This window comes from Symsagittifera roscoffensis, chromosome 2 (assembly GCF_963678635.1).
Source record: "Symsagittifera roscoffensis chromosome 2, txSymRosc1.1, whole genome shotgun sequence".
NCBI lineage: Eukaryota > Metazoa > Xenacoelomorpha > Acoela > Convolutidae > Symsagittifera > Symsagittifera roscoffensis.
The window spans coordinates 61,131,564-61,141,932 of record NC_087063.1 but is presented as its reverse complement, the minus strand read 5'-3'; the positions used below and the strand labels follow the sequence as shown (position 1 = coordinate 61,141,932).

The window sequence follows — 10,369 nt, the reverse complement described above, 5'->3', positions numbered from 1 at the left end:
ATTTGAGCAGAACTAATAGGGTGTGATTTGTTTTGCGAAATTCGGGCCCGAAATTTTAACCAAAAAATGGGTCATTTTGGCTTTTCTTAGTTTAATCAAAAATTACGCCAAAAATACCCAGTCGATCACCAAGATATTTATATCAAAGTGAGCCCCTTATGCAGCCCAACAAACTCGTTGAAAGGTATTTTCTCCAAAAAAATTGCAAGTTGTTTAAAAATTGTTTTTAAAAAAAAAGTTGGTATTTTATTTAGAAAAAACGACCTTTTTTGTCTATCAAACAAAATAAAATTAACTTACATAATATCTTGGAGGTTATACCCTTCTTAAAGTTTGCTAGGCTGCGTAAGGGGCTCACTTTGATATATTTATGTCTGTGATCGACTGGGTATTTTCGGTGTAATTTTTGATTACCTAAGAAAAGCCAAAATGACCCATTTTTGGGGTAAAATATCGGGCCCGAATTTTGCAAAACAAATTACACCATATTAATTCTGCTAAAATTTTACGGAAGTTTTATATTCATAAATTTTCACCTAAACTCAATCCAATTTGAGAAAAACGCGTTTTAAATTTCAAGTTTAACGCCCCAAATTGGCCAAAATGGCAATCTTTAAACCCTCATAACTTTACAAAAAATGTGAAACATCTTTTCAAATTTAAGCTCAGGACAACAATACCTTTTAATGATACAAAAAAAATTCCGTCGAAAATGGCTAGTTAAAAAGTCTGAAGAAATTTGTCTGAAGAAAAAGAAATTTGTCTGAAGAAAAAAAGCCCACCCCGAGCACAAATATTCCGTTACTTTCGTATCGAAAGTCGGAACAATAAGCAGCTGATACAAGTTCAAATTATCCCATTCGTATTCGACTATGGGTTAAAACCAGTGTTTTGCAATAAACTATAGGGACAACAAGCCAAAGTTAACGCCAAAACTCAAAGTTAAAGACTCAGCGGAAAACTGTAAAAGGCTCCAGCAGATCGGTAAGAGATGAAATCACACGTAATATAGCCAGCTGGGGTGAATGTTCAAAAAAAGAAAACACAAGTATTGAGATGACTCAATAAACAAAATAAAGTAGCGTGGAGTCACCAGGAAAACTGAAAAACATTCACAAAATCAGTAGATAGAGAAAGATCTAAAGAAGGAACGAAAAAAAGAAAGAAAGACAGAGAGGGAGAGAAAGATAGATAGATAGATAGATAGATAGATAGAGAGAGAGAAAGAGCGAAACAGACGAAGTTAGAGAAAATTTGAATAACTTTTTAAATTCATAAATCAACTTGATGTTGTGTTTTTTTCTCAAAAAATTGTATAAATTTTGTTGCGACAGGGAAATTATATTCCGTTGCTGCAGAAACAGAATATGAATTAAAATACTTAAAACATTCCATAAAAAAGTCCGTGAAGGCGCCATAGTTTAGTTAGATCACTAATCTGATATGCAGTGCTCAATTCGTTAGGCTTTGGATCAATTTTTTGCAAGGAAAAACTTTAATTCAATACAGCCTGGTTAAAGCTAAAGGAAAAGTCCAACATGGATAAGGAAGTTTTTCAAGAAAAAAGAAAAGAGTTTATAATTCAATCCATTTTATGGAATAAAGTTTATAGAACAATGAGAGCACTTTTTCAGAACAGCAGAAGAACTTTAATGAAATTGTTTGCAAATATAAAGCGAGATTGCTCAAAGCCCAGAAAAGAAGTCAGGTTTGAGTTTGAGGACATTAAGGCGAAATGAAGTAAGGCACGAGAAATTTTGTGCAATTGCTTCAGACCGTTGAGAACCTATGTTGGAACTGCTGAGATCAAATTTAACTACAATAAAATGTAAGAGAATGAAAAAAAAATTGATTATATTTTAAGAGCTATTATATTTTGATTGAACATGAAGAGGTTTCCCTTTAAGTAAGAATTATGTTTAGTCCTTGATTCTTAGCGTTTTCCTTAAGGTTACAGTACTCTGAGTTTAAGACAAAAATTTTTGAATGAGATGTGGCCCGCACCGAAGTTTCATGGGTAATAATCGATTATAATGGATTTTCGTTGACTAAAATGTTATCAATATAATCGATTATCATGTAAAATTTAGATCACCTAATCGATTTATAATCGATTATTTTGGGATTTTATTGCTTCAAAAAATATTATCATTATAATCAGGGGCGGATTTAGGGGGGGGGGGGGGGGGGCGGACGCCTCTCCCCCCCCCCTCTCAGGGACTCGACCCCTTGCCGACCCAAAGGGTCCCCCCTTTGGTACTTTTTAAGAAATCCATATTTGGCCGACCGACACTAAAATTTTTCTAAAGGAATTTTGAGGGGGCGCGCGCGCCAAAAAATCGCAATTTTTTAGTCAAAATTCTCCAAAAAGTGCCAAAAACGCCTTTTTTGTACTGTTTTTTCAAAATTTTGCCTGCGGCGCACAAATTTAGCCTAAAACAGGGAATATACTGTGCGTAGGGAGAGCTCGAAAAATCAATTCGGTCGACAAAATTTAGAAAATCCGCCCCCCCCCCCCTCGATAAAATCCTAGATCCACCCCTGATTATAATCTATTTTCAATCAATTATAATCGATTATTTTTGTTATTTTGTAGAGACTGACAATAAAAATCCAATTATTATCCATGAAACTTCAGTGCGGGGGGACCTTGGTGAAATTGCGCTTCTAAGCTATAGCAGGATTTTGTGCATAAAAATCTATTGGAAAGCGTAACTCCTCGCACTAAAAAGTCACTTCCCACGGTTTAGACAAATTAAAGACATGATGACTCCGATATCACGAGATCAGGCTACAAAAAGCGGTTTAATATCAATTTAAATAGAAAATGAAGTATGATTGCTTTATTGCTCTCATTCAAGTGTTGATTGAAATCAAGGATTTTATAGTCTACCTTCAAAAAATAATGATCACAGCTGAAATATCATTTTAGTTTTTAGCTCAAGCATCGATGTCTATTTTTCGAACTTTCATTCGAAAATTGAATAAAAAACATTTTGCTAACTTAAAATCACGCCATATCCAGCACAGTTCGAGTAATTGCTTTGAGTTTTGAAAAAAAAACGAAATATGTGTCTTCATGAAGCGCTTTCTCCTCTGATATGTTGTACCAAGCTGTTTTTGCTGCGCTATTGACCGACATAGGAAAAAATAATAACAGAAAAGCGGAAATTTTTGAATTGGCTAAATATTGTCTATTTAAAGGATATTCAGAACTTTGTGACCAATCGTTCGATTTACAATTTTAAGTCTATAAAAATACACCAAAAAATGCATTAGGACATAGACTAACACTCAGTTTCAACTAATTTTTCAGTATATTGCGAAATATCGTTTTTTTTGTAATAGAAAAAGTCTTGGGCATTTCATTCCGGTTGGAACAAATGGTCGTCGGCATCAGCTATGACTAGTCGTGACATTTTCGCTCAATGACAGAAGCTACGACTTTTTCCATTTTGATCAGCAGCCCATGTCGTCTCCCGTCGTTCCCTGAAATAACTCTCTCATTTAAGCTGTGTTTTAAGCATTAAAATATTAAAATAATTAAGCATTTTGATAGTTGTCTTTTATTCAAAATGTCCTTTTTCCCCCATGTTAGTTCATGTTAACTGGGTTTTCAATTTCGAAACTTTTGTCAAGTTAGTTTTGGGTTCATTCGCAAACATGTATTTGCAAGCTTAGTTGTCTTGAGATGTTTTTTACTAGTTGTTTATGGTTATGTTTGTTCGCAACTGGTGCCGAAGCAGTTCGCAAACATGTTTATAAACTGAAAATCATTTTTTTATTATATCGTTTGTCTTTTAAATATGCGTTTTAAGTATCGTTTGCATGTCTGTTTCCGTTTATTAAAGTTATATTTTTCTGATGTCTCCTGACCGATATGTTGGGCAGTCCCAGCTGATGAGAGATGGGAGGGGGAGGAAGTTGCTGTCCCCCTTGTTGGTGGGGTGCAGAGGGGGGAGGGAGGTGACTGTGAAGCATGTTGCTGTTCATCTCGGCCTTGAACTTCTCATCCTGCCAGCAGGAGTCATCCAACATCTGAAAATTCGAAATTCTTTTCCTAGCTGTATTTTTTCTTCAACATTTTTCAAATCTTATTTCTTATAACTATGCAAAACCAGCTGCCAGCTTTAACGATTACATGAAGTTGGGCAAATTGGTATAGGTTTACCCCGAAGTAAGGCTCCCCCGGCTGTCCGGTCAGTGGAGGGGGAGGAGGACTCCACCCCATGCTTGTCAGTGGGTACATGTGCTGATTACTCCCCCTGGGAACAGTGTCATTCAGAGGTGGCATGTTGTTATTTCTCCTTCGAGCATTGTTCCCCTGTGACATTAAACAAATATTAAATTAACTCAAAAAGAAGTTTCCTTGAATGTTCTTATCATTCATTACAGTATAACTTTTTTCGTAAATCTTTAGCTGCATAAAAATGCAACTAAATAAAAAATTTATAATTAAAACGAGGAAAAAAAATTGAAACAGAACATTTTGCCTCTAATGTTGTTACTTTTCTGAAAGCAGCATCGATTGTGTTGTGAATATTGATAGCATATTTGTGACAATACTTGACTGGCAATATTAAGTAATATAATTTTTGAAAGTGGTGCCTGCCTGTGATAGCATTCCGTTCGAGTCATTGTTCAGCCTCTGTCCAGTGGGGGTCTTGGAGTAGTCCAGTCGTCTGTTGTCTCTGTGACGTTCTCTATAGTTGTCCCACAACTGGGCCACTATCTCTGACGTCATGAGGGTGTTGGTGTTCTTGGCCAGCAGGCGGATGAGGAAGACCCCGTCGTTCTTCAAGTAGTGGTACACGAAGGTGTTGATCAGTTTCCGGTGCTCTGTCTTGTCGTATCTGAACAAAATATGAGTGTCAATCAATTTCTTTTTAAGTTTTCCTAGAAGAGTGCTTTTTGTTTTTTTTGGAACGTATCCTCATGTTTTGGTTTAGCCCTCGAAAATTTTGAAAATAGCTGTTTTAAAATCGATTTTTTTTTAAATTTGAAGAGATGATGTCTTGTTTCTGAAATTCCAAAACCTTTTCAAAAAAATCTAATATAATAGGTGGGTTTGTAGCCTTCAATTCAGTTTCTTTTTCAGCATAGCGTAAACATTGAGATATCGCTAGTTCATAAAAAACTAATTTTGTGCTTCTCATGAAACAAGTACAAGCTTTTTTAAGAAAAAGCGATGTCCATAGCTGACCTCTGTCACATGAAAATTTTCGTCTTACATAACCTACAATGTAATACATAATATGTCATTTGCGTGTTGCATAACTGACCTGTCCATGAACTTGAGGTGTTTCTTGACGTATGCGATCCTGTCCACGGTGAAGACTAGTTTGAAGGCCCAGTCGGAGAAGTTGACGATTGTGAGACAAATGACTATGACAGTCCACCACCAGATGAAGAAGTAGATCATCTCATTGAACAGATTGATACTCAACACACACTGCACTGTGTAGTCATGGATGTGCACGCCCATCACGCGCACTGAACAGTGAACAAAGTGAACAAAGTGAAAAGTGAACAAAAAATCCATTTTTATTTTGATCAAAAAGAAAACAATTAATTCAAATTGGCTTATATCTAAAACCTTTTCGGCTTCGGGGAGCAGAGTGAATCTTTTAATAAACAATTCGAAAGTTAGGCTTTTTTAAAGGTCGACAAGATTCATTTTATGAGACCTCGTGAAGTATGTAACAGTCATAGGGAGAGGTTGTGATATAATAGAGTGTCAATTTATGAAGTATGTTGCACTGACCGGAAAAGTCGCAGAGTGTGAATCTGGGGAATCGGTGGGATGTTTGCCAGCTGACTCCGTTTATGAAGTCCAACAGTGCCTCAATGCCATACATGTGGTACCTGCAGAAAGTTACAACGCTATTCTGGTGCTTCCTATAATTTACATTAGAAAAACGATAGGTAACTTACAATGACTCATAGTTAAGCTAATTCAACTTAAAAGAGAACAAGACTGCTCGTATCAGGGCGAAGCCCTGAATATTCCGACTGCCTTTTAATGTTTATGGAGCAGTCATAACTTTAAAAAGTTGTAAAAAATGTTTAAAAAAAAACAAAATGAAATTTTTTTTTCTAAAATTTAATATTTCTAAGGAAAATCATCCCCCCACACGCCATATAAAGTACAAAAGGATAGATTCCGCTCCTTGTAACAAATCACTTATGGCAAACAAGCTTCTTTCAACCAATTTGGAACGATTTCTAAGACGGATTAAATCTCCGCTTACGCGTTACTAGCGCGAAATATATCGCGGGTAATTGTCCCAAATTGGACAAAATGGCAATCTTTAAACCTTTAAGCACCCATAACTTTACGAAAAATTATCAAAGGTAAATATCTTTTCAAGTTTAAGCTCAGGACAACAATACCTTCTGAATGATATAAAAGAACTCCGTCAAAAATGGCTAGTTAAAAAGTCGAAATTTGTCTGAAGAAAAAAAAACCCACCTGAGCAGAAATAATCCGTTACTTCTGTATCGAAAAATAGAACAATTAATGTGAATTGTGGCAACGTTAAGTGAGAAGCACATTGGTTTGCATTTGAAAATGATTGAAAAAAAAAATTCTCATTTGGATCAGAAACACCTCCTAGCTCTATGGATTGTTTGAGGGTTCACAAAAGTTACTTTTTAATTTTTTGTTCCGATGTTCGATAAGAAAGTAACGGAATATTTGTGCTCGGGTGGGTTTTTTTTCTTCAGACAAATTTCGGATTTTTAACCAAATTTTTTTTATATCATTCTGAACTTAAATTTGGAACGATATATACCTGTGATCATTTTTCGTAATGCTATGGGGGTTTAAAGACTGCCATTTTGGCCAATTTGGGACAATTAAAACGCGATATATTTCGCGCTATTATCGCGTAAGCGGAGATTTCATCCCTCTTAGAAATCGCTCCAAATTGGTTGAAAGAAGCTTATTCGCCATAATTGATTTGATACAAGGAGCAAAATATACTCTTTTGTAGTTTATATGGCGAGTGGGAGGATGATTTTCAAAAAAAAAATTTCAAATTTTAGCAATTTTTTTTTTCATTTTTTATTACATTTAATTTGTTAATGATATTTATGTTATAACTGCTCCATAAATCCTAAAAGGCAGTCGGAACAATCAGGGCTTCATCCTGGTACGAGCAGTCTTGTTGTTCCGACTTTCGATACGAAAGTAACGGAATATTTGTGCTCGGGTGGGTTTTTTTTTCTTCAGACAAATTTCGACTTTTTAACTAGCCATTTTTGACGGAATTTCTTTATATCATTCAAAAGGTATTGTTGTCCTGAGCTTAAGTTTGAAAAGATTTCACCTGTGATCACTTTTCGTAAAGTTATGGGGTTTTAAAGATTGTCATTTTGGCCAATTTAGGACAATTAAAGCGCGATGTATTTCGCGCTATTAACGCGTAAGCGGAGATTTAATCCGTCATAGAAATTGTTCCAAATTGGTTGAAAGAAGCTTATTTGCCATAATTGATTTGTTACAAGGAACGAAATATATCCTTTTGTACTTTATATGGCGTGTGGGGGGACGATTTTCATTTAAAAAAACTCAAATTTTAGAAAAAAAATTCATTTTGTTTTATTTCATTTAATTTTTTAAATGTTATTACTGCTCCATAAAACTTGAAAGGCAGTCGGAACATTCAGGGCTTCGCCCTGATACGAGCAGTCTTGTTATGTTTGCATGTTGATCTCTCTGAGATTAATGAGGCTGTTTTTACTTATTTTCCAAATTATTCCTAATAATCAAAGGCTTAAATTAGCTCTTCAAATATATTATATTTCAAACTAATAAACAAAACTAAAGTCATATTGTTATTATTATTAACTGAAGTTATATTGAATTTGATGATTGAAGTAAAAGTGACCTGTGTCCTAGGAACTCGTTGAGGGCGAATAGTTGTGCGATGGCGTTGAATATGTAGAGGAACTTGGAGAACAGGTAGAAGATGCAGAGGTAGGTGCCCTGGCGTCTGTTGCACATGAAGCAGAACACCTGTTTGCACTGGGGCCAGCAACCCCTCCGGTACTCCCGCTGAGAGCCAAAGTAGCGGTCCAGGTGCTGAAACACAAACAAAAATTAAGGGCGGATGAAAGGTAATTCTAAAAAAAATTGGATTAATTTAAAAATAGCTTAGCAAGTGCATATCTGAACACATTCCTACGCATACACCGATGAGCTTGGAACTAATTTTGAGAGCGGTTTTGAAGCCCAAAAAAGAAACGACCAATTCTGAAGGAGCATGTATGAGGCGTGCATTACTTTTTTGCATCAAAAACGTATCCTTTTTTTGAAAACAAGTTGTTTCTGCATCTCATTTTGAAAGATTATTTTTGAAGCAAAATTTCAGTCAGCTTTTGTTGTTCAAAGTGAAAAAGGTGCCAAACATTCAGGAGAAAACATGGTCAGAACTATAGAAGTCTTAAAACATATCTTTGATTTTAAAACAAATTTGTAATCGCATCTAAAGAAATTGAAGAAGTGATGTGACTGGTCCTCACCCTAGCAATGTGTTGAATGGTCTTCTCTCTCACTTCATTGGACACTGCATTCTCAAAGGTAGTCGCAGTAACCACTATGTTGTCAATGTCCAGCCCACTCCTCTTTCCCGCCATGCGCCACAGCTTCCTGGAATAGATAGTGAAATATGTGCAAATAGAGTCTAAGAAATTGAGGATGTGTTAAATTATTAGTGCTCAATTTAGGAGGAGAGTTGATTGCTACGAGAGGCAGAAAGAATTTTGGAAATTGATGGCAGTTTTGCTTAGATTAAATTGATTTCGGGACAGGGTTGCGTAATTGCGTTTAGACTTGTCTAAAAGTGTATTGGTCGGCTGGAACGGTGTGGGAAGTGGGGGAAGTTTGGGTCGTCTTTTTGATCAAACCTGCTTTAAACTACGGAAACATGACATAGGTGCTATGTTATCAGTTACGGAAACATAACATACGTGCTGTTAGACTGAGTGTTACCTGGGTATGTAGAAGAACATGGCCTGTATGGTGAGTACAATGGGCACCCACTGGTAGTAGGTGATGTATGAATTGGGCTTCATGGGGTGGTGTGCCACATCTGGTGTGTTCAGGGGTAGGTAGTACGTGTTAGACACCCAACACATCTACATATCACAGTTGCAAAATTAGAAATAAATTATTCATAAAAATCGAAACGTCGACGAATCGTTTCATGGTTAAAATAATTTGATATAAAAACAATTTTTTATTGGTTCTTTTTGCGTTTAGCAAACTTCAGCAAAATGTTTTTGAAATTTATATATGTCATATTTTTTGAATAGGGTTGAATGAACAAAAGAACACATCTCCATGTCGAAAAAGTTCAATAAGATTTAAAACAATATGATAGAAATGAAAATTTATAGCTCATATTTCAGTTTTTCCACATTAAGACTCTTGTTTGTTAATCGATAATTGTTTTGTTGTGTGTCTGGCAGGGGGTCTTACCTGGTTGGTGTATGTGGTCCATGCACTTGAGAAGGACTGAGGTACCCAACAGTTGATTGGCTCACCCACATACTGCTTAGTGCTGGCCTGTGAAAGATCAAACAACAAACAACATGAAGGTGCGTGATACAGTGCTGATTTAAACTATCCGGGCAAAACGAACAAAATTTGAATTTTCAAACCTGTTTTTCTCAAATTGGGTTAAGATTAGACAAAAATGAAGAGAAAAAAGTTGTTAGAATTTCATCAGAATTAATACGGTTTGATTTTTTCTCCGAAACTCTCACCCAAAATTTTACCGTAAAAATGGGTCATTTTGGCTTTTTTCAATTAATCCAGAATTAAGTTGAAACTACTTGTTAATTGATAAAGAATATATATCACAAGAAGCCTCTTACACAACCCAACAAAATCTAAAAAACCTGTATTAGAGAAAAAATTTTTTGCTTTATAGTCAAGAAACGTGATTTTTACCATGTAAAACCCAAAATCTTTGCTTAAAAACAAATTTTAAACAATTTAATTAAAGTTAGGAGATTTAACACTTTTGAAACTTTGTTGGGCTATATAAGAGGCTTCTTGTGATATATATTCTTTATCAATTAACGAAGTAGTTTCAGCGTAACTCTTGTTTAATTGAAAAAAGCAAAAATGACCCATTTTTGGGGTGAAATTTGGTTGAGAATTTCGGAGAAAAAAAAAATAAACCATATTAATTCTGATGAAACTCTAAGCAATTCTTTTCTGTTCATTTTTTTGTCTAATCCTAACCCAATTTGAGAAAAACGTGTTTGAAAATTCAAGATTTGTTAATTCTGTCCGGATAATATAAATCAGCACTGTATCAGTGGCACAAAAAATTTTGGCTTCTGGCTATGCATTTGT

General features: G+C 35.4%; 1 protein-coding gene across 8 annotated transcripts in view; it reads right to left on the bottom strand.

The window, feature by feature from the left end:
* Positions 1-3,170: 3,170 nt before the first annotated feature.
* LOC134839534 (innexin unc-9-like) overlaps positions 3,171-10,369 on the bottom strand; it is a 46,546-nt gene continuing 39,347 nt past the window's right edge. For all 8 annotated transcript variants that reach the window (XM_063855117.1, XM_063855119.1, XM_063855118.1 and 5 more), the window contains 10 exons: positions 9,485-9,571; positions 8,996-9,141; positions 8,527-8,653; positions 7,893-8,086; positions 5,765-5,865; positions 5,283-5,493; positions 4,613-4,853; positions 4,172-4,324; positions 3,877-4,038; positions 3,171-3,489 (listed from right to left, as the gene is read on the bottom strand). In XM_063855117.1, coding sequence (XP_063711187.1) covers positions 3,460-3,489; positions 3,877-4,038; positions 4,172-4,324; positions 4,613-4,853; positions 5,283-5,493; positions 5,765-5,865; positions 7,893-8,086; positions 8,527-8,653; positions 8,996-9,141; positions 9,485-9,571 — 1,452 coding nt within the window. In that variant the 3' untranslated portion in view covers positions 3,171-3,459. The remainder of the gene's footprint in view (positions 3,490-3,876; positions 4,039-4,171; positions 4,325-4,612; positions 4,854-5,282; positions 5,494-5,764; positions 5,866-7,892; positions 8,087-8,526; positions 8,654-8,995; positions 9,142-9,484; positions 9,572-10,369) is intronic.